Here is a 27,803-nt window from a genome sequence, read left to right on the forward strand (position 1 = left end):
ACGTGAGAATTATAGTTACTTTTAAACATAAATTATATATCTCCCCGTTTAACACTTGCATTTATCATTTTGCATAGAATTGAAAAATAAACAAAATATGAACTCAGTAGGAAATGTCCATCATTCTCCTGGGTTCCTGGATACAGACAGTAAAGCAAGATGAAACTAATGCACAGGTTTGTGCTCAAGACCTGTTTTTAAAGGAAAGAATTTTTTTTTTTTAGTATTGAATTAAAAGTAAAATTTTATTACAAAGGATTCATAAATGAACTTAAAAGACAAGCAAAGAGTGAAAGAAGTTATGTGCAATGCATACAACCCCTAAAGAATGTTATTCTGAATTTTTAGGGACACTCCACAATTGCATGACCTAACAGAAAAATGGACAAAGGAACAGCAATGTGAAACAATGGTTGGCTTTGCCGTGGTTACAAATTAAACAATACTAGGAAATGCAGATTTAACCAATAAAATTCATTTTCACCTAAGCTATTTTGGTAGCGTTCGCAGCCTACAAAGGAACACTGAGCAAGAAACAGTGGTTTTAATTGAAGACAGCCAGCTTGGGACAATCTTTCAGGGAGAGAGCCAATGGAAATATACGTTCACATCATTCCCCTACCTCATTCTAATTTCCTAGCGTTCCTTATTAGAGAAACCTAACTAGAAACTAGAGAGATATAAACCTGTTAATAAAGTCCATACAGCTATACTGGTAGCGCAAATAACAGGTGAAGAAGGGTAAAGAGTTTATCTGGAGGAATGAATTAAAGATATTTGGTACAGAGGTTCTGATGCTTGGTGACTAAAAAATTGACAAATGTCTGTGATTATTAAGTTTTGTTAAAAAATGTATAACATGCTTTAATGTGGAAAAACAAACTATTTAAAAATCTTTACTGGGGAGGGACATGCCTGGGTGGTACAGTCTGTTAAGTGTCCAACTCTTTGTTTCAGCTCAGGTCATGATCTCATGGGTAATGAGATCGAGCCCCATGTCTGGCTCCACACTCAGCACAAAGTAAAGCAGAGAATTCTTTGCTATGTAACTATCTTTGCTAAAACAAGCATGGAATAAAAATATATAGGAAATTAAAAGATACTGATGAAAAAGCTATTGCCTAGTGTTTTCTTGTTAAGGTTCCATGTTAGAGAATATTGAATTGTGTGAGTGTTAAAGGAAAAAGTAGCTACAATAGGTCTGTCAGTGATGAATGAGTGGAGAAGAACCTCTTCTCTGCTCAGGGTGGACTCATTTGCTCATTATATCAAGTGTGGTTATAGACCTGACCTATAATAGTTGGCACATGGTCATAATTTAGCCACAAAAATCTGGAAGAATTTAGATTTTCAAAACACCAGCATGTGTTTTCAGAGATGGAAAACCAAGCTTTGTTAATAATATAAACGTTGTCACCCATATTCATAATCCTGAAAGAGGCATGATATCTCAGTGATTTTGGAGATCCTGTATGTTCTATCTTAGGAAAAATAAGTCACTGAAATTCTAACAATTTGCCAAAAGCCATTGTCTTTTTTAGAATATTAAGAAACTATTTTATTACTAACTTAAATCTAATTTGTTTATTTGTAACTCAACAATTTTTGAAGCTGAGATTTTAAAATATGTGAAGTTACATTTTTGAAGACACATGACCCATTGAGAGGTATCATTAATTAGAAAAAAATCTTAATAGGAAATAAGTTAAAATAGTGACACCAAATATATCTGTAGAATTTTTAGATTCACACATGTAGTTACAGAACTTGTAATTTGAAGGTTGCAGAACATCTCTCTATGTGTGTATACATGTCTTATAGTTTAGCTTTTGCTATTAGCAGATATTTTCTTTCTCTGGTGAAACAATTGAAGTCAAACACGACCAGACATGTTTCTTTTAGCTTTCCTTAGGCAATCTAATCTGGTCACTATATGAGCTTTAGCTAAATAGAATCGTTTTGGAATCATAATGAATTACTAATGGGCTATACTTTGGTTGTCTCACTAAGTATAGACTTGCCTTAATTAAGACAGGCTTGCATTCTTGTTTTAGTCTTATGTCTGTGCTGTATAAACAAGGGATAAATAAGACCTCTGTCTTTTTGGTTGGGAAATAAGTTAGGTCTATAGCATATCTTTCAATTCAGAAGACTGTTGATGGCACCAGAGAGGCTTTTATTCAATCACTGCCTCTAAATAGTCTATTGAATGAATATTTAAGAAAGCTGCTTATCTATTTGGAGATTCATGTATTCCTCTGAAATAATTTGCTTGGCAACTGTCATTGTCTTTTTGCGTCTTGTGGTGTCCTGTTTAAAACTTAGGATGCTTCCTGAGATTTCAGTATTTTATTTTTCTTTTTAAAGTACTATCTGGAAAAAAAAAGTACTAGCTGGTTAATATTGATAATATTGATAATAACTGCTGTAATATTAATGTTTTTAGATTGTAGATTAGTTCTTTTTTGGACATTGCCTGATATTTAAGTGTAGGAATCTGATAACGATTTGATTTATAATTGGGCTTAGGCATAAAATTATGTTAGGACTATGATTTCAATTTTGCTTTCTTTTTCTTAATTTTTAAAATTAAAAAAAAGATTTATTTATTTATTCATGAGAGACACAGAGAGAGAGAGAGAGAGAGAGAGAGAGAGAGGCAGAGACATAGGTAGAGGGAGAAGCAGGCTCCATGCAGGTAGCCTGACATGGGACTCAATCCCAGGTCTCCCGGGTCATGCCCTGGGCTGAAGGCGGTGCTAAACCGCTGAGGTACCCAGGCTGCACCTACTTCTTGCTTTCTTTCTTTCTTTTTTTTTTTTTTAATATTTTATTTATTCATTCATGAGAATACACAGAGAGGAGAGAGAGAGAGAGAGGCAGAGACACAGGCAGAGGGAGAAGCAGGCTCCATGCAGGGAGCCCGACATGGGACTCGATCCTGGGTCTCCAGGATCAGGCCCTGGGCTGCAGGCAGCGCTAAACCGCTGAGCCACCGGGGCTGCCCTACTTCTTGCTTTCTTAAACAGAATTCAGCTTCTCAGAAATTCTATTATCTCTTATCTATTAGGAAAGCTCAATTAAAGTTTCAGTTTTTGAACTGTTACCTCCTTGTGAAGATGTGCATGTTCACATATAATTACTTCTTTGTCTTCATGTTACATGATATTATCTGATCTTTTAATAACAAATGTTTGCATGACCTAGACAACTAGAATCATAAGCAATCTATCTCCTTCATAATTTTCAAGTATAATACAAAACAGTATTAAAAACCTTAAAATCATAATATAAAATATTTGTTTTCAACCTAGAATTCCTTTCTTAATGCGTGACTTTAAATGCAACATTTATATTCTAAAGGGCCTTATTTCAGCCTTAATATATCTGTTGTAATGAGGAAAGAAAAAATTCAGTTTTTATTGGTAAGTTTTTTGAGTAGCTATGGGTTGGTAAAATTTCTGATGCTTGGTTACACATAATTTTACATCAGTTGATACTTACATTATACTATATTAGGCTATTACAATACAGTTAAAAAAATCGTCAAACAGTAATAGTCTTTTACTTGGGAATCCTTATTTTGCAGACTACATATTTTTGAAATATGGTAGAAATTAATACTGGTATATTTGTTTTAGCCTCTAGATCTAAAGTATTAAATGTATACATATAGTTAGCTATTTACTAAACACTTCTGTGAAAAGCTTCTGATTTCTAATATTGTTGCTATTGTGTGTTTTTTTTATTTTTTTAAATTTTTTTTTTACACACCATAACCACTCTCCGTTGACCACTGCTTGCAGATAGTTGGAAGTAAAGTTATGGTGAGTACAAAAGATGTATTTTACCCTTAGTTATGAATTTTTGCTTTTGGAAATTGAGCAAGTTTTGCTTATAGTCTTTTATATGTTTGGTTTTTCTTTTGGAGTATATTTTACAAAGTAGTGAGATGATTAATATCAGGTGATGAGAAGTAGGCTATGGTAAGTATTTTTCCTGTGCTTTTTGGAAATGTTTTAGAACTGGTATATGCTTGTATATTTTATTTTAGAAAGTTTTATTTATTTTTTAGAGTTATACCTAAGGTTACAATTTTATGATTCAGTTTTATGATTCTGAGGAAATTGAGTGTTTTACCTCAGTGTCTTAGGATGGCAGAGAGAGACTCCTCATAGTTTGGTTTATGTTTGCAGGAATTCTTGTTAAAGTATCTTACTTTAATTTTAGTACCTCACTTTGATTTCATAGTGTAATGAAAGCAACATTTGATGTGCAGTCAAAGAGGCCTAGGTCTTTGTCTTCATTAGATACTACTAATTGGTTGTATAACTTTGGGCACATCATGTAATTTCTTTGAGGTTCAGGTATTAAATGGAGAAATTGAAGTGATTGGTGTACATTATTTTTTAAGGGTCTTTTTCTTGCTGAATTTTAGAGATTTTAAAAAAGATTATTTATTTTAAAGAGAGAGAGCATGAGTGGAAGGAGGGGCAGAGGGAGAGGAAGAGGGAGAGAGAGAAACCTGAGCAGACTCTGTGCTAAGTGCAGAGTCAAGTGCTGGGCTCGATCCCACAACTCTGATATCACAAATTTAGCTGAAACCAAGAGTTGAATGCTTTACCAGCTGTGTCACGCAGGTGCCCCCATGTCTTTTAGAGATTTTATACTCAAGGCACTGTATTTCATTGCCATAATGACATGATATACTATTATGTAATACACCAAAAATGTCCTGTATTAAAATTGAGAGGTATTTGTAAATACCTTGTCTTCATGACTAAGCAGTCTTGCTTTAGATACCAGGGCAGAAGACATCTTTACCATTATCAAGTACCATATTATTCAGAATAGTGAATGTATTTAATATTTTTTTCGTTTAAAAATTGATTTAGTTGTTTTTTCTTTTTAAATTTATGTGACATCCAGGAGCAAAAAGCCATCAATATTTTGATGTAATTTCAAACATTAGCAAATATTTCTTTAGTCCTTAATATGTGCCAACGATTATGTTAGATTCATTGATGACTGGAAAATAACATTAAGACCTTATAGTTTATATATATAACAATATATATATTTCCATATATAACAATACATATGGAAAGAGTCAATCTTTAAATTGTGCATGCTGATTGTAAGTGTAGTAGGAATTCATAAGCAGGAGAGAGAAGTAGGCATAGAGTAGAGAAAAGTTCATGTAAGTTTCTGAATTTAAGCTAGATTTTTGAGAATCCTTAATTATTATGGCTTGGATTTGATATAGGAGGTGAGACCAAAAGCAGCTCTCAGGTTGTGGAAATATTTGATGCAGAGGCCTAGAGAAGGAACCAAACTGTGTGCATAGGGGGTGGATAAGAGACAAACAAGAGATGAAGTTGACTTTGTTGAGAATATATATTGGAAAGCTTGAAAAATTAAGTTGAAAGATATTCTTGAAGTCCAGTTTGAAGATTAGAAATCAGTTTGAACAAGAAAGTGACATGAAGGAAGCAGGGTTTGAGAAAAATAAATATGATAGTAGCAGGTAGGCTGCATTAGACTAATTGTTCTAAAATTAAAAAGTGTATAAAAATGCAAATTTTGTCCCTCTTGGGTTCTAGGATAGGGCCAAGAACTCTACATATTTATCAAGCACCTCAGGAGATCCTCTTAAGGTAGACTGAAGAGGATGCTTTGAGAAATACTGGATTAGGATAGAGATTTGTTTCCAGGGCTACTAGGAGACTTGTGTGTGAATCAATGAGGGTCTGTTTTAAATTGGAGGCTAGGTGTAGGAGGGTGGGGTTAAATAGAGTTTTGGGCTTCAAAAGAATCTTGAGCTTACTTTAATGTGAACTGAAGCTAGCTTGTTCTCTGCATGGCTTATGCCAGAGTTTGTAAAATATTACTGATTTCTCCATATCCAATGGAATTAAAGTTCTGTTGATTATTTCTCTTACCTAACTCTCAACTCTCTCCCTTAATTAGTCATTAAACACACCTGTGATTGCCAGAGCCTCCTAGGTAGTCTCTAGGTATTCACTCTCTAACCTTGCTCATGTCATGTTCTACACTGTTACCATACATCTTGCTGATTCCCCACCTTAAAACTTTGAAACGGGATCCTATAGCCCTTTGTGATCTTAACCCTGCTCCTTTTTCTAATCTCATCTCCATCTTCATTCATACATGTGCCTGTCCTCTATTTGTACAGGAGTACTTGGCAATTCCTTAATATCCTACTCTTTAATACCTCTAAATCAAGCATATCCTATTTCTTTGAGCTAGAATGCCCTTTTCTTCTTTAGAGTGCCTAGAAAACTCCTAAGTATCTATCAAGATTAAGCTTCATGTCAATCTTTGGAGAATTTGTCCTAAATAACTCCTTCCTTTCCATAGCACCATTATATAGCTGTACTACAATATTGAACATATTTTATTATAATGAATCATTTACATGTCTTTCTTCCCTGATGAACATAGCTCATTTACTCAAAATACTAGGTCTAATGTGAAAGAGGTGTAAACAGAATAAAGAAAGATAGGGCTTTATAGATACATAGTAAATGGTTGAAAAGTGGCAGGCCAAAAGGCTATATATGGTTCATGGAGAAGTTTCATCTTGTCCGAGTGTTTTGTTTTGAAAGACAGTATAATTAGATGGATGTTATGATTGATCTTCAATATAAACTATTTCACACCCAAGTCTTATCTGTGACCTGCTTCTGACATTGGAATTTGCTTTGTATATCTTGCAATAAAGGGAGGAAAATATAGGAATCAGCTTCTAGAGGATGATGAAGGGGGATCCCTGGGTGGTGCAGCGGTTTAGCGCATGCCTTTGGCCCAGGGCGTGATCCTGGAGACCCGGGATCGAATCCCACATCGGGCTCCCGGTGCATGGAGCCTGCTTCTCCCTCTGCCTGTGTCTCTGCCTCTCTCTCTCTCTCTCTCTCTCTCTGTGACTATCATAAATAAATTAATTAAAAAAATTTAGAGGATGATGAAGGATTGGTTCTAGAGTTTAGGTGGGAGGGGTGCCTTAATTCTAGAGCTTAAGTGAGAGGAGTGCCTTAAGAGGGAAGATTTTTCTTCATTGTTTTCTTTTCTTCTCTTCTTCTCTTCTTCTCCTCTTCTCTTCTCTTCTCTTCTCTTCTCTTCTCTTCTCTTCTCTTCTCTTCTCTCCTCTCCTCTCCTCTCCTCTCCTCTCTCTCTTCTTTTTTCTTTTCTTTCTTTTCTTTCTTTTTTCTTTTCTTTTCTTTTCTTTTCTTTTCTTTTCTTTTCTTTTCTCTTTTCTCTCCTTCTCTTCTCTTCTCTCTCCTTCTCTTCTCTTCTCTTCTCTTCTCTTCTCTTCTCTTCTCTCTCTCTCCTCTCCTCTCCTCTCCTCTCCTCTCCTCTCCTCTCCTCTCCTCTCCTCTCCTCTCCTCTCCTCTCTTTCTTTTCTTTCCTTTTCTTTTCTTTTCTCTTTTCTTTTCTTTTTTTTTCTTTTTCTTTTTCTTTTTCTTTTTCTTTTTCTTTTTCTTTCTTTTCTTTTCTTCTTTTCTTTTCTCTTTTGAGACCAGAGTCAAGAGCGAGAAAACAGTCGTTAAAATCAGTCTGGTGAAAAGGCAGGTAGAAAAGGGCTTATTTTTCTTGGTCTCATTAGTGTTCAAAAGATGGGAAGTGTGTGTTTGTTGATAAAATTGGCAGATGAAAACATTCACAGAAGTGTTCCAGAGAGAATACATTGTCGAAATAACTACTTTTATGTATTATGGCTGCCTAGAGATTATATATGTTGGTCAAAAAATAAGTTATATAAAAATCAGATTGAAATTAGATGGAATGTATAATAAACTCGGTCTGCATGACCCTATCTTCGTTTCGCATCTCTAATGTTGATTAGAAGCAGATTTGAAGCCCTCTCAATCTTTAACTGCTGTCAGTCTTACTTTTCATTTTCATTATTCTCCTTTATAAATTTACTTTAAACATCAGACCAGAAACTGCAGGCTTTTACCTGAACATAACTACTCCCTGAGCCTCATGCAGTATTTTTTTTTTTTTAAGATTTTATTTATTTATTCATGAGAGACACAGAGAGAAAGAGAGACAGAGACACAGTCAGAGGGAGAAGCAGGCTCCATGCAGGGAGCCTGACAACGGACTCGATCCCAGGTCTCCAGGATCATCCCCTGGGCCAAAGGTGGTGCTAAACTGCTGAGCCACCTGGGCTGCCCGAACCTCCTGCAGTCTTGCTTCTCTGATTTTACTTATCCTGTGATCACTTTTTTGTATAGAATGTTTTTCTTCTTCTGTCAACATTCTGCACATCCTCCACACCTCTCCCTGAAGCAATCTCCCCAATTGTCATCCCTAAGTCACTCCCCTCAATTTCCACCTTGTAACGTATATGAAGTATTGTAGCATTTTAGTTTAACTCTCTTAATCAATTTTTACTTTATCTTATACTTTCTATTACATGTTCCTTAAGAGCTTCTATTATAAAACTCCTAGTTGGGATCCCTGGGTGGCTCAGTGGTTTGGCACCTGCCTTCGGTCCAGGGCATAACCCTGGAGTCCTGGGATCAAGTCCCACATCAGGCTCCCTGCATGGAGCCTGCTTCTCCCTCTGCCTGTGTCTCTGCTTCTCTGCCTCTCTCTGTGTCTTTCATGAATAAACAAAAAAATAAAATCTTTAAAAAATAAAATATAAAATATAAAACTCCTAGTTGATTTTAGTTTATAATAATATATATATTATATATAATAATGTATATATCATGAATAATATTATCACCCTGTGGGTCTCTTTTTGTCTATAGTATGAAGGGATGTAGATTTCAGTAAAGGTCATGGGTTTAGAGACAAATAGACTTGGGTTCAGATCCCCTCTCTTATGTGTCCTTAGATGATTACTTAACCTCTCTGCACTCTAGTCTCCACATTCAAACAAGAGGATAACAGTACTAAATTCAAGATGATTTTGAAGTTTATGTTTATATTTACCGCATTTAACATACACAGAGGCTTTCAAGTTAGTAGGTCTAAATTACATTTTTTTGCTAAATGTATCGAATTCTATAAAATACTTGGTATGAAGAACATAAAAACATGAAGATTACATGGTAAAATGAGATAAGACTATGAGCAGCCTATTCTTTTTAACAAGTATTCAAGATGTGTGCTATTTAATAGGATTTATTCTGGATCAAGAATGTTAAGATTCAGCTAGATGGAAAAAGGAGAATGCTTTTCCTGTTTATTGGAAGCTATATGTTATGTAGTATAGATTATTGTTGGGCTTTGAGAAAACAATAAAAAAAATTCATATGTGGTCTCAATATAATATTGAGAAGGTTATTCTAAAGATTTTATAAAATAGTTGAAGGCATGTTATAGATAGATCTGTGAAGTGGAATAATAAAAATATTTTCCTGTAGGTGTATATAACAAATAGCAAAAGGGAATTGGGGCAGGGTAGAGATGGAAATAACTGAATGAATTTTTCAGTGTCTTCTGGTTTTAAATAAGTGTTGTGCAATTTTTTGAACCAAAATAAATTGTTTTTGTTATTTATGAACACATGACAGAAAACTGATTTAGAAAACAGTTAAACTGATTGATTTGATTTCATTGCAAACCAGGAATAATTTATCCACAGGTGGAAAAAATCACCATTCTTCTGTGGAAAAAAAAGATAATGATATGATTATATATGATAATTGGAAGATAGAATTATAGTGACCAGACCTTATAATGTTAAATATAAGGGGATTTAGCAACATAGTTGAATGCCTAGGGCAGTAGTAGGGTGTTTTTGGAATAGTATTTGTTTAGACATCATAAAGTCCTGAATTTTAACCCCTTTTTCACCACTCATTCATTCATTCCTTGTGGTCTTATTAACCTCTCTAACCACAGTTTCATTTTTTTAAACAAAAAGTTACTGGACTCCTATGATGGGCCAGGCACTATTCTAGGCAGTTGAATCATGAACAATATAGATAAATTCCTCATGGAGCTTACATTGTAACTGAGGAGACAGACAATGACACATATCAAATTTAATGGCAAGTACTACTGGTAAGTGCTGTGAAACAAAAAAAAACATAAAATGAGAAAGCTGAGAGTGATCAAGGATGTACTATTTTAGATAGATGAATTCTCTATGTGGTGACATTTGAAGAGACATGAATGAAATTGGGGAGAACCATGTAAATATATAGGGAAGAACTTTACAGGCAGAGGGAACCTCAAGTGCCATGGTTTTGAGGCTGGAGTGTGCCTTGAGTATTTGAAGAATAGTAAGGAGGCTAGTGTGGTTAGAGTGAAGTTGAACAAGGGCAGGTATGGGCATATTTAATAACCAACCACAAGAGCTATTTAAGGTGACTGGAAACATAGGTTAAATGTAGTATTGAGTTGCACATTTGAAAAGATAGGATAAGGTCACTTTAGGAAGGATATGGCGAGGAGTTGTACTTTAATAGAGAAGAATCCTAAAAGGTTATGAGCAATAGAATGGCAAAATCTGAGCTGTATTTGGGGAAGATTAATTGAGCAGTAGAAACAGGAGAGATTAGAAACTAGGGCAAGGAGATGAAGCTGAGATTTGTTGTAGTAGATTAAATGGAGAGTATAGATGAGTGATTGTGGAAATATATTAGTCTCAGCAAATGATTGAAAAGAGCAGAGGAGATATGTACAATAATAATGACTGAAATTTCAAACATGGGTGGCTGAAATGATGGTGATTTGAGCATGCATAGAAAAATCAGGAGGAGACTAAGTTTGGAGTAAAAAATGAGTTCATAGTAAAATCACAAAAACAAGAATACAGTTATCACCATACAAGAACATTTCTTTAGCACTTGTAGTGTTAAGAGTAGAATTTTATAATTTGGTTCACTGTTTTACACTCCTACTTTTACTGTTTTAAATATACTCTCTGCACATTGCTGCTGAACATATATTTATCATTCTGACAACATTTACCGGTTTATAAACTGAAGCCTCAGTACTTGTATTAGGCAATTAAAGCTATATATACTTCTAGGTGACTCAATATCCAGATAGAAAAGAGCTAATCATTTTGTTGGCTTATAGTATTGCTTACTAGATAAGCGTTTTACATAATTAAGATTGCATTATTAAATTGAAATCTTATTTGCTTACTGATTGAATAGTATCTTAGTGTTCCTTCATATAATGTTGTACTTGTGTGAGGACAATTATTTGAAAATATCCTATGAAAAAAGAGTAAAGTTTTGTGTGTTTTTTTTTTAATAATTGTACAGTCCAGAAGGGGGAGACAAAACATTGATTATTGGAGTTTGAAGTAGCTGCTTCCTGATAAAACAGGATTTTCTTACACTCCAACTTGATTGTTTTTTCTTATGGGTTTAGAAATCTTAGGAAAGTTGCTACTATAAAACAATTAGTTTTATGGGGGTGACGATTTTGTTAAAAATCTCAATTCAATCAGAATAAAAATAATCAATGCAATTATTTTTAACTACTATATATAAAGTAGAAGAACTCATTTGGTAATCAGATGAAAATAAGACCTGAGACTATGTAACGATGGTAGATTATAAGAGATCTTTTCAAAATAGCATGAGCTATTTTAAAGTTCCAAGTTCAGTCTTTTCTAATTTCACGTTCATTATATACAGTGAATAGCTAACTTCCTGTTTCCTTATGTTTTAATACTGCAAGCCAGCTTGTGTGTTATACTTGTTTTAGATTGGAGTATCTGTCTATGTTTTGAAAAGTTTATTATTAAAATCTCCATTCATTTTTAGAACAGTTTCTTATCAGTCCCTTCTCTTCCACTGCATTTTCACAAATTATATAATTTTATTATGCCAGATTAAATTTATTGTTTAAGAAATGCTAAAATAACAGATTATAAAATATTAGTAAGTTATTATGCCTTGGACATTTGGAAACATCTAAGACAGAATGAATATTGACTTATGTTTAGACATATATTTTGTAAGTTGATTGCATTAATATTTATGAGTATGGGGTAGTTATGCTTTATAATATATCCTGATATTGGAAAGAAGAAGACAAACTTTTCATGTAGGATTCTGCATTGCAGTTTTATTTTCTGTGTATTTTAATTGCAATCGTGATAGAAATTTCTGTTGATAACATTTCTTTGTGTATATAGTCAGGTAAAATAATATGTTTAAAATATGATGCTTGATAAGACATTTAAGGCAGCTATAGTGATTGAGAGGACAGTATAAGATGGCAGGATAAGAAGATCCTTAATTCACCTCTTCCCACACACTGCATCTGCAACTACAAATAGAATAGTTCCTTCTGAAAACTGGCTGAAAGTCTCCTTCAAAACACAGCAGACTGAAATACACTGTGAGTCATTCTGTGAAAAAGTCCTATTTACTTGTGTTGGAGCTTCATCCAAGGGTTAGACTTCAGATTTGCCATACATTCACAGGCTCTGGAGCTGTTCTTAGGGAACATAGTCTAGGGGAAGCCATCTTTGCACTCTCCATTAGCCTCACTATAGCTCACTGGTATATCCCATAAAAGAGCTTATTCATCCCTCTGAAGCCCTGATTTTTGCAACTGTCACCCAGGGGACACCTCCAGATTGTCTGATCTGGAGGTTGGCACGTTTTATGATTGTAGTATCAAAGGACTATATAGATTTATTAACTTTATAAAAGCTGCTACCTGATGGTCTGGCTTCCAGGTAGCATAAATCTAGGTTCTGACTGAGTTCACTTCTGGAACATTGACAGGTACTGGCACATCCTCAACACTGGGACCTATTAAGAATAAATCAGGCTACTGAGATAATCACAAAGGTATAAGAAACAAACTAGAGCTATGACAAGGTTTCAAAATTGGGTTAATCTCCTACATGGGATCATTCCCTCAAGACTGGAAGAGTTAGTTGTTTTGCCCAATACATAGAGAGTTAAGCAAAATGAGGAAACAGAGGAATATGTTGCAAACAAGAGAACAAGGTAAGACTGCAGAAAAAATCTTAATGAAATGTAGATGAGTAATTTACCTGATGGAGAGTTCAAAGAAAAGGTCATATACCTTAATAGCCAGTTTAAGAAAAAATTGTTCCTAGACAGGAGCTAACCATTTCTACCCACTACATCACACCAAAATTCTTCTCAATATGATAATCTAGATGTGTAGACTGAGGTATGAGATTCACATTTTTCTGACTGTAAAGCAGTTTCATAGGCAAATTAACCAATACTTTTTCCATTGTTAAACTAAATTTGTAACTTCTTGGGATAAAAGATTATTTTAAAGGAATGTTGTTAGGTACACACATCTTGAAACTCTTTTATTAGCCACTGTATCTTCTCCACTTTGTTGCAATCAATGGAGGGAACATTAATATTAAAGCAAATCACAACAAAACTTACTAAAACAATGAAGTAGAGGGCATAAAGATGCTCATTGAACTTGGATAAGATTAGATGAACACTGTGAGAACTTTAACTAACAGACAGAAAATATAAGAAACAACCAAAAAGAAACCACAAGGCAGAAGAAGATAATACCTAAACTGAAAAATACCCTAGGGGGTTTCAACAGCAGACTAGATGAAGCAGAATAAAGAACCAGTGATCTAGAAGACAGGGCAGTGGAACTTATCCAAATGGAGTAGCATAAAAACAATAAATAATTTTAAAAAGCAAAGATAGATTAAGGGACCCATAGAACAACATCAAGTGGAATAGTGATTGCATTATAGGGGTCCCAGAAGGAGAAGATTGAGAAAGGGGCAGAAAACTTTTTTGAAGAAATAATGGCTGGAAATATCCCTAACCAGCGGGAGGAAAACAGACATTCAGATCCAGGTAGCTAAGAGTTCCAAATAAGAAACTACAAAGATCCCTACCAAGGCACATTATAATTAAAATGTCAAAAGTTAACAAGAGAATCTTAAAAGCAGCAAGAGAAAAACAAGTTGTTATGTATAAGATAAACCCCATGAGAGTAGTAGCAGATTTTTCAGGATAAACTCTAGGCCAGAAGGGAGTTGAATGACATATTCAAAGTGTTGAAAGGGAAGAATTTCCAACCAAGAATATTCTGACAAGTTGTTACCATTTAGATTTGAAAGACTGATAAAGAGTTTTCCAGATATGCAAAAGCCAAACATGTTTATGACCGCCAAACCAGCTTTATAATAAATGTTAAAGAGACCTCTTTAAGTTGAAAGGATAGGGCATGGATTAGCAATAAGAAAACATAACGAAAGTACAAATCTTATTGGCTAAGGTAAATATATAATAAAGGTAGCATATTAATCACTTAAAAAGTTAGTATGGAGATTGAAAGACAAAAGTAGTAAAAAATAACTAGCACTACCATAGTCAATTAAGACACACAAAATAAAAAGGTTGTAAAATGTGACATGAAAAACATAAAATGGGAAAGGAGGGAGTAAAAATGAAGAATTTTAGAATATAATAAAATTTATATTGTGGGCAGAAGGGAGTAAAAATATAAAGTTTTAAAGTGCATTAAAACTTATGTTGCTGTCAACTCAAAATGCAGTTATATTTATGAACTATTATATGTGAGGCTCATTCTAACCACAAAGCAAACATTATTATATGGTCTCATTCATTTGGGGAATATAAAAAATAGTGAAAGGGAATAAAGGGGAAAGGAGAAAAAATGAGTGGGAAATATCAGAAAGGGAGACAGAACATGAGAGACTCCTAACTCTGGGAAACGAACTAGGTGTGGTAGAAAGGGAGGTGGGCGGGGGGTGGGGGTGACTGGGTGACGGGCACTGAGGGGGACACTTGATGGGATTAGCACTGGATGTTATTCTATATGTTGGCAAATTGAACACCAATAAAAAAATTAAATAAAATAAAAAAAGCAAAAATATAGAGACACAGACATACATAAAAAAGGATTCTAAGTATAACACTAAAGAATGTAATCAAACCACAAGGGAAGAGGACCAGAAATAATGAACAAAATAGCAATAAGTGCATACCTATCAGTAATTACTTTAAATATAAATGGTCTAAATTCTCCAGACAAAAGACAGAATGATTGAATGGATAATGGATGTAAAATCTATCTATTTCCTGCTTGTAAGAGACTCACTTCAGATGTAAAGATTCACATAGGCTGGAAGTGAAGGGATGAAAAAAGATGTTTCTTTCACGTGTAAACTAAATGAAAACAAATAGCTATACATTTTTTAGGCAAAATGAGCTTTAAAACAGAGACTGTAATAAAATACAAAGAAGGGCACTACATAATGATAAAGGAATCAATCCGTCAAAAGGGTATGATTTGTAAATATTTACATACCCAACATAGGAGACCTAAATATATAAAGGAGATATTATCAGACCTAAAGTGAGAAATTATCAGTGATACAATAATAGTAAGAATGTTAATACCCTATTTATGTCAATAGATCATCTAGACAGAAAATCAATAAGGAAATATTGACCTTAATGGACATATTAGACAGAAGGACTTAATAGATATAAATAGAATGTTCCATCCAAAGACAGAATATACATTCATTTTAAATGCACATGGAAAACTCTCTAGAATAGATCATAAGTTAGGCCTCAAAAAATGTCTCAGTAAATTTAATAAGATTGAAATCATATCAGCTGTCTTCTTTGACACACCACAGTGGTGCAAAATCAGAGATCAATTACAAGAAGAAAACTGGAAAAATCACAAAAATGTGGAGATTAAAAAGTATACTCCTGAACAACCAGTGGGTCAACAAAAGAAATCAAAGGAGAAAAAAATACTTTGTGACAAATGAAAATAAAAATACAACTTTCTATGGGATGCAGCAACAGTGTTTCTAAGAGTAAAGTTCCTACAGGTACTGGATTACCTCAAGAAACAAGAAAATGTAAATCTAATTTTCCTTTCCACATAAAACAACTAGAAAAGAAGAACAAATGACACCCAGTGTTGGTAGAAAGACGGAAATAGCAAAAATCAGAATAGAAATAAATGAAATAATGACTAAAAGGAAAATAGATCAATTAGATCAATGAAGCTAACAGCTGTTTCTTTGAAAAGATAACAAAATTTGCCAACATTTAGATTCACAAATTGAAAAAAAAGGGCTCTAATAAATAAAATCAGAAAAGAAAGTTGTTAAAGCTGATATTGCAGAAATACAAGGGATCATAAGAGACTACCATGAACAAACTAGATAACCTAGAAGAAATGGATAACTTTATTGCAATGAACAGTCTTCCAAAAACTGACTCATGAAGAAATAAAAAAAAAATTGAATAGGTCAATTACTAGTAAGGAAATTAAATCAGTAATCAAAAACCTGCCAACAAACAAAAGTCTAGGACCAGATGGCTTCATCGGTGAATTATTCCAAACACTTGAAGATTTAATAGCTGACCTTTTCAATTTCTTCCAAAAAAGTTGAAGAGAAAGGAAACTCATTTTAATGAGGCCAGCAATATCCAGGTAGCAAAACCAGACAAAAGGACACCACAAAGAAAGAAAATTGCAGTCCAATATCCCTGATGAACACAGATGCAATAATCATCGACCAAATACAGCAAACCAAATTCAAGAATGCATTAAAAAGATAATATACCATGATCAAGTGGTATTATTTCCAGGGATGCTAGGGTGCTTCATTATCCTCAAATTAATGTGTGATATACCATATTAGCAAAATGAAGGATAAAAATGATATCATATCATTTAACATCCATTTATACTACAAACTCTTACCAAAGTGGGTAGAGAGGGAGTGTACCTTAACATAATAAAGTTTCTGTATGAGAATCCCACAGCTAATTTACATACTTAATGGTAGAAAAGGAGAACTTTGTTTCTAAGATCAGGAACAAGACAAGGATGCCCATTCTCTCCACTTTTATTCAGTATAGCATTGGAAATCCTGGCCAGAACAATTTTGCAAGGAAAAAAAAAAAACATCCAAATTGGAAAGGTAGAAATAAAACTGTCACTATTTGCAGATGACATGATTTTATATATAGAAAAACCTAAAAACTACCAAAAAACTTAGAAGTAATAAATGAATTCAGTAACTTTGCTGAGTATAAAATCAATATACAGAAAATGTTGCATTTCTATACACTAACTACTGTCAAAAAGAGAAATTGAGAATACAATCCTGTTTACAATTGCATCAAAAAGACTAAAATACCTAGAAATAAATTTAACCAGGAGGTGAAAGACCTGTTCACTGAAAAGTATAAGACATTGATGAAAGAAATTGAAGATATAGATAAATGGAAATATTTTCCATGCTCATGGATTGAAAGAATTAATATTGTTTAAATGTACATCTTACCCAGAGAAATTTATAGATTCAGTGTAATCCCTATCAAAATCCCAGTGGTATTTTTCACAGAAATAGAACAAACTATCCTAAAATTTGTATGGAACCACAAAGGACCCCAAATAGCCAAAGCAATCTGGAGAAAGAACAAAACTGGAAGCATCACACTACCTGATTTCTTAAATACTACAAAACTATAGTAATCAAGGTAGTATGGTACTGGCATAAAAATAGACACATAGATCAATGGAACAGAATAGAATTCTCAGAAATAAACTCAGGCATCTATGGTCAACTATTTTTTCACAAAGGAGGCAAGAATATATAATAGAGAAAAGTTAGTCTCTTTAATATATGGTGCTGGGAAATCTGGACAGCCATATGCAAAGGAATCAGACTATTATACCATACACAAAAATTAGTTCAAAATGGATTAAAGGAAAAACGTATATGCCTGAAGCCATGAAACTTTCAGAAGAAACCAGACTTTGTAAGCTTGACATTGGTCCTGATGATGATTTTTTCCATCTGATTTCCAAAGCAAAGACAATAAAAGTGAAATAAACAAGTGGGACTAACATCAAAGTAAAAAGCTGCTGTATAGCAAAGGCAACCATCAACAAAATGAAAAGGAAACCTATAGAATGGGAGAATTATTTCCAAATCATATATCTGATAAAGGATTAATATCCAAAATATATAAAGATCTCCTACAACCTAATAACAAAAAATAGTCCTTTTTTTTTAAGTTTAAACAAATTTTTATTGCACAAAGGTTGTCACATAATTGGCTATTTTTCTACTTTGTACACAATTATTCTTACTCTCCACAGAAAGGCTGCTTAACTATTCATCTGGTGATGGCAAACACTAAAATCCTGATTTTAACAGAAGAGTAGTAAAAATGCCTCAGTGATTTAAATTGAAAGCAGTACATTGGTACATGGCTCTTGCACTCAGTTATCAGGAATGTACAAATGTCTTTTCATTCAAAAATACAAAATAAATTATCTGTAGGCATGGACAATGACAGCAGTAAACCATTATATGTTGTCAACTGAAACCAGCAACTGATGGTTATAGCGATTTTCTTAAACATCAGCCAGTCTTTTCTTCAGTCATTTCCTTCAACTGACTTCTCTGAAGTTGTGGTTGAGGAACACAGCCTTGAACTTCCTCTCACAGTTCATTATGAATGGTAAAGCACTATTCTAGGAATCAGAACATGCCACCTCCCATACCACCTCCCATTCCACCCATTCCTGGGTCCTTCTCTTCTTTAGGAATTTCGGTGACTACAACTTCTGCCATGGTTAACAGAGAGGCCACTCTAGCAGCATCCAATAAAGCAGTTCTTACCACCTTAGTTGGATCAATGATTCCTTTTTCCACCATATTCACAAAATCTCCAAGCATAGCATCATAAACAACTTCTGAGGCACAATCCTATTTAAAAAAGTGGGCATAGGGATCCCTGGGTGGTGCAGCAGTTTGGCGCCTGCCTTTGGCCCAGGGTGCAATCCTGGAGACCCGGGATCGAATCCCACATCGGGCTCCCTGCATGGAGCTTGCTTCTCCCTCTGCCTGTGTCTCTGCCTCTCTCTCTCTCTCTCTCTGTGACTATCATAAAAAAAAAAAAAGTGGGCATAGGATCTGAATAGATATTTTCCAAAGAAGAGATACAGATAGCAAATAAGCATGTGGTAAGATGCTCCACATCACTAATCATCAGGGAAATGCAAATCAAAAGTACAATGAGATATCACCTTGCACCAGTTAGAATGGCTTATTATAAAAAAGACAAGAAATAATGAGTGTTGGCAGAGACGTGGAGAAAGGGGAACTGTTCATTATGCATTGGTGAGAACTTGAATTGGTGCAGCCACTATGGAAAACATGAATGTTCCTAAAAATTTGAAAATAGAAACGCCATATGGTTCAGTAATTGCACTTATTGGTATTTATTAGAAAAAAATAAAAACACTAATCTGAAAAGCTACATGCACATTTATGTTATTAGCAACATTATTTATAATAGCCAAGGTATGGAAATAACCCAAGTGTCCATTGATGGATGAATGGACAAAGAGGATGTGGTATACATATGTATTTGAATATATATACATATACATATATATTTGAATATTACTCAGCCATAAAAAAAGAGATTTTGTCATTTGTGACAACTTGGATGGACCTTGAGGGTGTTACACTAAGTGAAATAAGTCAGAGAAAGAAAAATACTGTATGATCTCACTTTTATATGGAATGGACTCTCAAAACAAAACAATTGAACAAAACAAAACTCATAGAGAACAGAATGGTAGTTGCCAGTGGGAATAAGTTTGAGTGGTGGTCAAAATGGGTAAAGGGGTCAACAGGTATACATTTCTAGTTATAAATAAGCCATGGTGCCATCATATACAATATGGTGATTATAGTCAGTAATATTGTTGTGAATATTTGAATGTTGCTAGGAAAGTATTAAAATTTCTCATTGCCAAAAAAATTTGTAACTTTGTGTAGTGACAGATGATAACTAGACTTTTTAAAATTTTTTAAAGATTTTATTTATTTATTCATGAGATATACAGAGAGAGAGAGAGAGAGAGAGAGAGAGAGAGAGAGAGGAAGAGACAGAAGCAGAGGGAGAAGCAGGCTCCACGCAGGGAGCCAGACATGGGACTCAATCCCGGATCTCCAGGATCAGGCCCTAGGCTGAAGGCAGCGCTAAACCGCTGAGCTACCTGGGCTGCCCTGATAACTAGACTTAATTGCGATTATCATTTTCCATTGTACACAAGTACCAAATTATTATGTTGTATACTTGAAAATGATAAAACATTATATGTCAATTGTATCTCAATTAAAACAAAGAAATCAGCCATTATTTCATATTGCATTGATTTTTTTTCTTTTTTTAAGTATGGCAAAATTTTTGCTTGGCTATCTAGCATGAGATAATTATATAGTAAGTGTTCATTTGCATTTGTTTTTACTGTTAAGCAATTATAGTCTCTTTGTATCCTTTAAAAGGTATTTATGAAGTTTGCTGTTGCTATTATAATATTTACAGTGGCATCACACAGTGGTATTTTTTATGAAGCAATACTTTCTTAATCTGGCTAACCTTGTCAGGGGAAAAAGTGGAAACAATATTATCATCAATATTAAAGACTTACCTTAACTTATTGTGTACCAAATTTTGGCCTTTTCTCATATATTTGGTTCCATTTCCCATTTTAGTTAATCAAGTTTCTTTTGTCTACTTATCTGTTAGTAAAGACTGGTTGAACTAAAATCAGCTCTTTTGAATGGGATGAGGGCAGAATAGGGTCATCATAAAAAATGCAACCTCAGATATAAAGTACTTCAGAGTTTTTAAGTTCTTTCACACATTTTCTCATTTGAGCTATGTATGATATATATATTTTACTGGCTTGTGTATCAGTTTTTCTGGAAGAAAATCCTCGAATTTCTGGGATCTGGCCTTGTCCCATGGAGTTTTTTAGAGTACTATATTGTAGCCAGTGTATTTCCTGTTAGTCATCAAGAGATATTCATAACTTGAATGAGTTTCCAATTTATATGCTTGTATGAAATGCTTTGTGGGCCTATATCTCTAAATAGTGGTCATGTGACTAGTAATATGTAAGGTAATTTTTTTGTGATCATTATAATTCAGATACCCAAATTACTACATTAGTTATATGTACTATTATATTTGTAACCACAATTACCTATCAAAACAATACAGAAAACTAAAATGAATTTTAAGACTGTCAATCAAAGGCACCAAAAGTGATTTCTGGATTCAATTATTATGCTGATGTGTTTGTAAGTTTTTGCTAACCTTTCATGGTTCCTTTCTTTAATGAACTTGTGATCTAAGGAGAAAATAATTGCTAGTGCAATGTAATTCTTGTGCATTGAATACGGTAATTACATTGTATACTTTGGGTAAATCATTTATTTTATTGATGATGGTGCTTTTTTGGCAGATTAGTTTTGCACTGAGAGATCTGTTTTACAAAGCAATTGGTAACTTCATACTAGAAACATAGTTTGTGTGTATGTGTGTGTGTGTTTGTCTGTCTGCCTATCTGTATGTAGTTATCCATCTATTTGCCTATCCTCTTATAGTTAAATGAGCTCATATAGGTTACCTCTGTGTTTGAAGGCTGAGGTGGTATAAGAGAACTGAGACTTTTCTTCAGAATTATTTCAGATTTTTTTATTATATGGAATTTTTATTTTCCACCCAGTAACAGAGAAGGTGTATAGCATAGGCTGAATTGTTTTCTCCAAAATTTGTATGTTGAAGTTCTAACCTCTGGTACCTCAGAATGTAATTCTATTTGGAGACAGGGCCTTTAAAGAGGCTATTCTGTTAAAAAGATGTCAATAAGATGTGCCCTATTGCAATGTAATTGGTATCCTTATAAGAGGAAATGGGGACAAAGAAACACCAGGAATGTGGACAGAGGAAAAACCATGTAAAGATGCTGAGAGAAGATGGTCATTTACAAGCCAAGGAGATAGGTCTCAGAGGAAACCAAATCTGCTGATACCTTGATGTTGGACTTCTAGCCTCTGGAACTGTTGGGAAATAAATTTTGGTTGTTTAAACCACCTACTCTGTGGTGTTTTGTTTTGTTTGGTTGCCCTACCCAACTAATGCAATATATAATATTCATCCTGTCCTATTTAACACTTAATAATAGCTAACCTTAACCTTTAGAGACACCAACTGCCAGGAACTATGCTGAGCAAGTTCTATGCAACTATCTATCTCATAATGACTATAATCCCTGTGTTATAGATGAGGAAAGTGAGGCTCAGAAAAAGCAAGTACATTGGGTTTGCATAGTAAGTAAGTAGGAGAGCCAGGACTTGAACCCAGTCAGCCTGACTTCAGAGCTTGGTTACTTAACCAAACCTAAGTAAGAATTTGGTGAATTCCACGTACTTGTGGATAATGAACATCACCATGGGTGCTTACCTTCTCTAACACTGTTATTATTTAGTTCTTCACCTATCGCTCATAGATAATTATTTTCCTACCAGCTGGAGAATGCTTATAAACAAACCAGAAACATACAGAAAGCCCTGCCTATGGGAAAACTATGCTATCAGAAAGAATTAAGTATTTTTATCCAAATGTTGCTCTGTGGGCCAAAAATGACTGGGCAGACATGTTTTTTTGTGCTTTTGCAAGCGGGTAACACCAATTCATATAAAGAAAACATATTGAGCAACTTAGATGTGAGGAAAGAGATACAGCTCATTTATGAACCAACATAAATATTAGAAATAATCCCATTTTTAGCAATGGCCTTTAACTTTTTAAGCCATTTTCACTGTGTCTAAAATTTGAGTAAACATTGTGACTCCTCAAGTTTTATGTCATCATGTTCATTTTTCATATGCACTCTTGCTTCTTTTTTTTTTTTTTAAAATTTTTTTTTTTTAATTTTTTTTTTTTTTATTTATTTATGATAGTCACAGAGAGAGAGAGAGAGGCAGAGACACAGGCAGAGGGAGAAGCAGACTCCATGCACCGGGAGCCTGACGTGGGATTCGATCCCGGGTCTCCAGGATCGCGCCCTGGGCCAAAGGCAGGCGCTAAACCACTGCGCCACCCAGGGATCCCTGCACTCTTGCTTCTTATAACTAATTTTAATTAAGTCGTTTTATTTAATACTGTATAATAAAAATGCTTATAGGCTCTCAAAAGGCAAGGACTATGTCTTAATACATCTTAGACATTTTGAAATACATTAGGCTATAAGACAATAAAATAATTAAACATTATTTTGTTCAAACTCTACATGTTCACAATTCTGCTGACATTGTAATAACTGAAATCAGAGAACTGCTTTCATATTATATTCAAGAACAGAAGTCCTCTTCCATTGGAAATTTCAGTCCAGCATCCTAAAATCCTATTTTTCCAAGAATAAACTAAATTTCTCCTATTTCAATTTGTGTCCCTTTCCTCTTAATGTCTTTCCTACTACCACTAAGTATGATTGTTTTATCACCACCTATGCAATCTCCCTTAGGTACCTGTAGGTATAGTGGCCCTTCAGCTATCTCTTCTCCCATGTGCTTTAACTTTTGCATATAGTGCTTCCTTCCTTTTAATTACTTTTGGACTGTACAGATTGGGGCCTCAGAACTCTAAGTGCTACTTGATAAAAATACCCAATTTAAATTTTATTATTTTCATTTTACTCAGTTTGTGTATATAGTTCCTTATAGCAGTGATGCTGATGTTGATAGTGATTATGATTTTTCTATATAGATGTGACTGAAAAAATACTGAGACCCTTCCATCTTTTCCCATTATCTAGGAAACTCCCAAAATAGTACTTCATCACACCAACTAGAAATGTCTTGGATGTCTCACCTGGAGTTTTTCTCCAACTGCTTTTGCTCATAGCTTGATGTACAAAGTGAATCATACATATAACAAAGCCATCATACCAAAATGGATGAATATAACGTAAATTGTAGTGAAAATTACAGTATTTAGAAGTAGAAGACCTGGAATTTGGCTCATAGTTCTATCTCTTAGTGGCTGAGTGGTCTGAGGGGAATCACCCATCCTTTCTTGAGCCTAACCGTCTTTGTATGTACTTGACTACCATCCTAATAGAACTACAAAGCACTTTGTAAAGTCTAAAACACAATATACATTGAAATCATTGTTAGAGTAATAAAGAAATGAATTTCATGGTAGTTCTTAATACACATTTTTAAAAATTTATTCATGAGAGACAGAGAGATGCAGAGACACAGAGGGAGAAGCAGGCTTCCCATAGGGAGCCTGGAAGCGGGACTCGATCCTTGGACCAGGATCATGCCCTGAACCTAAGATAGACGCTCAACCACTGAGCCACCCAGGCATCCCTTAATACACATTTTTGGAAGGAAGTACTGAACCACAGCTACTGTCAGGTTATAGTGACACATACATTCATTACTTGATTCCGCAGTGTCAGTTTTGAAGCCAGTTACAAATGTTATAAAAGCTCAGGTCTTCTATGAAATCCCCTAAATCACAGACTACAGTTAAAGGCACCCTCTTAATGAAAAGGCACAAGCAACCATGAGGATTATCCCTCATCTTCCATCTAAATATTAAAATGCCTGTATTTTACTGCATAACCATGGTATCCTTTTTTAATTTTGTTTCAACTATTTTCTCTAGCTGAATATTACATATACTCTGCAAATTAGGGATTAAATAACTACTTTCAAACTAAGGTCACATGAATTCAGAAGTGGGAAAGTTTCTGGAGTAGTATGTTGAGATATGTGGTAGTAGTTAAAAATCTGGCTTTTTTTTTTTAAGAGCGTACATAGGGTGGGGAGGGACAGAGGAGAAGAAGAGGAAAAGAGAGAAAATCCATGTAGACTCTACACTGAGTTCAGAACCCAATGCTGGGCTTGATCCACAAACCTTACATCATGATCTGTTCCGAAACCAAAAGTAGGGGGCTTAACTGACTGTGCCACCCAAGTTCCTCAGGAGAGAGAAAATCTTAAGCCCCTGACATGGGGCTCGATTTCACAACCCTGAGATCGTGACCTGAGCCAAAATCAAAAGTCCGCACTGAGGGGGGCACTTGACGGTGAGCACTGGGTGTTATTCTGTATGTTGGCAAATTGAACATCAATAAAAAATAAATTTATTATTAACAACAACAAAAAAACCCCCAAAAGTCCGCACTTAACCAACTGAGCCACCCAGTCACCTAACCCCCACTTTATTTTAGTAGTGCTGAGTGTTCAAATATGAAAGACCATGTTTCCTTTAAACATATGAACCAAATATATGATTTAAAGCAAAGGTTTTTCAAATTTGTTATTGTAACAGTAGTAATACAATGTTTCATAAAACTGGATAATGTAGTTAAGGAGAGAAATTTATGAAAACACTCCGCATCACCGTAACCCTGACATAAACCACTGTTAGTAATTTAGTAATGATATCCAATTTCTCTGCTATGCAGATATATATATTTTTTATTTAAAGATTTATTTATTTATTCTAGAGCATGTGCAGTGGGGAATAGAGGGAGAGGGAGAGAGAATCTCAAGTAGACTGCACTGAGCATGAAGCCTAATGAGGGACTTGATCCCAGGATCCTGAGATCATGGCCTGAGTCGAAACCAAGAGCCCCTTTCAGTCGGAGAAGGACAAACATTATATGTTCTCATTCATTTGGGGAATATAAATAATAGTGAAAGGGAATATAAGGGAAGGGAGAAGAAATGTGTGGGAAATATCAGAAAGGGAGACAGAACGTAAAGACTGCTAACTCTGGGAAACGAACTAGGGGTGGTAGAAGGGGAGGAGGGTGGGGGGTGGGAGTGAATGGGTGATGGGCACTGGGGGTTATTCTGTATGTTAGTAAATTGAACACCAATAAAAAAATAAATTAAAAAAAAAAAAAAGAAACCAAGAGCCCATCACTTAACTGACCATGACACTCAGGTGCCCCTGTGTGGATATACTTTTAACTTGGTTTCTGTTACACTGTGTAGCTATATTTTCCTTTTAGAAATGCATCCCTGTTTTATGATGAGGTAAATTGATACTGGTAATTTTTGATAGATTATAGCTTCTGATAGCAAAGTAATATTTTAATTATCTTAGAACCCTCACTTCACTTAATTGCAGTCTGATTACTGTAAATGCAATATCTAGAAGCATTTGATGCCTTGAACAGTTATAGCATAATTTTATCTTTAGTAATGTTTGAGTATGTGAGCAGGTATAGCCCATTTTTATGTGTTTTCTTGGATAGGTTAAAAAATGTAATGAAAAATGTCCATGATTTATTCCATTATAGGATGAGCGTAGTACACAAATTGCTATCAAGATATGAAACAACAGTAAATCTCAGTTATCTCCAATGGGTAGCTCTTTATAATGATACATTTTTGTTATTTATGAGATATGAGTAATTTGGAAAAAATCTTAGGTCCCAGAGTAGAATATTGTATTAATAAGTCTCATGAAATTTTGTAAATCTACTTTCATTACTTTTGGAGGTGCTTTTGAACTCTTGTTGCACGTGCAAGATCTTCATTTGGAAAAATTACTTGTATTAAACAGATGACTAGGCTGCTAAAAGAGTTTCATGCTTTTGTGTTTAATGTAGTCTAATTATGAATGTCACATCAGATTGTGAGTCTACAATGTATAGTATACTTTAAATTCTATTTCTGAGTTATCATATTTTAAGAAGTTGATTAAAGTCACCCCAAGTATTTTACAAGTTTTTTGTATATAATAAATTAATTATTTGAACTAAGTTAAAACAAGATTGGCATTTTAGCAGTTAATACTTTTATTAAAAAATTGATCAATTATTTTGTAGTTACTTATTTTTTCTTTTTTTAAAAAAAGTGTATTCTAGAGAGAGAGAGAGAGAAAGAGCACAAGAACAAGCATAAGCAAGGGGAGGGGAGCAGGAGAGAGAATCTCCAGCAGTCTCCTCACTGTGGGGAGACTGGTGAGAGGCTCCTTCTCACAACTCTGAAATCATGAACTGGGCGGAAATCAAGAGTCAAGACACTTAACCCACTGAGCCACCCAGGCTCCCCACTTTTGTCCTTTTCATTGTTAAATGTGTAAGGAACTCACTGCCACATTTTATGATTTACTGTAATCTTTTATTTTGAGAAATGTTAAATCTATAAAACAAACAAGCAAAGTTTAAAAAGAAACAAACCAAGAAACAGATTCTTAACTATAGAGAGCAAACTGATAGTTACCAGAGAGGAGGTAGGTGGAAGGATGAGTTAAATAGATGATGGGGATTAAGGAGTGCACTTGTAATGAGCACTGGATGATGTGTGGAAGTGTTGAGTCACTATATTGTACACCTGAAATTAATATTACACTGTATGTTAACTATACTAGAATTAAAAAGAAAAATAGTATTACAAGAATATTACAATGAATGCCCATATTTCTCAGATAATCTAGCTGTTAACATTGTCATATTTGCTATATTCTTTAAATTTCTTTTTTTCTATTTTCTCAATCCTAGTTGCTGATTAGTATTCATCCCTAAATACTTTGTCATATATCTCTTAAGAACACAATCTTGTCCTGTACAAGTACAGTATAATTTTAAAAGTCCGGGAATTTACTGTTGATACAACACTGTTATATACAACCCATATTGAAATTTCCCCAACTCTCCAAATAATGTCCTTTTTTCACTTACTTTTTTTTCTCTAGGATCCAATCAGGATCATATGTTAGATTTATTTGTTAGATCTTCCTAGTCGTCTTTCATCTAGAACTATCCCTAGACTTACAAAAGAATTCATTTCATTCACATTTTGATGAAAACAAACAGATCATTTTACGTAATTTTTCTCCATTTCTCTGTTTTGCCATTATTAGATTCGGGGTAAACCTTTTTTGTCACGGATGCTACCTACCTGATATTTGTCCTCAGTGTGTCACATCATG

The 27,803-nt window shown here is 34.4% G+C and overlaps 1 protein-coding gene across 7 annotated transcripts in view; it reads left to right on the top strand.

The window, feature by feature from the left end:
• The window catches only part of DIAPH2 (diaphanous related formin 2), a 1,060,012-nt gene that overhangs the window by 100,223 nt on the left and 931,986 nt on the right, over window positions 1–27,803 (top strand). For 4 of the 7 annotated variants that reach the window (XM_049107607.1, XM_025431781.3, XM_049107609.1 and 1 more), the window contains one exon: window positions 3,807–3,827. The exons of the other annotated variants lie outside the window; for them this stretch is intronic. In XM_049107607.1, the coding sequence (XP_048963564.1) occupies window positions 3,807–3,827 (21 nt within the window). The remainder of the gene's footprint in view (window positions 1–3,806; window positions 3,828–27,803) is intronic. 7 annotated transcript variants of the gene reach the window in all.

Source organism: Canis lupus, chromosome X, assembly GCF_003254725.2.
Source record: "Canis lupus dingo isolate Sandy chromosome X, ASM325472v2, whole genome shotgun sequence".
NCBI classification, from domain to species: domain Eukaryota; kingdom Metazoa; phylum Chordata; class Mammalia; order Carnivora; family Canidae; genus Canis; species Canis lupus.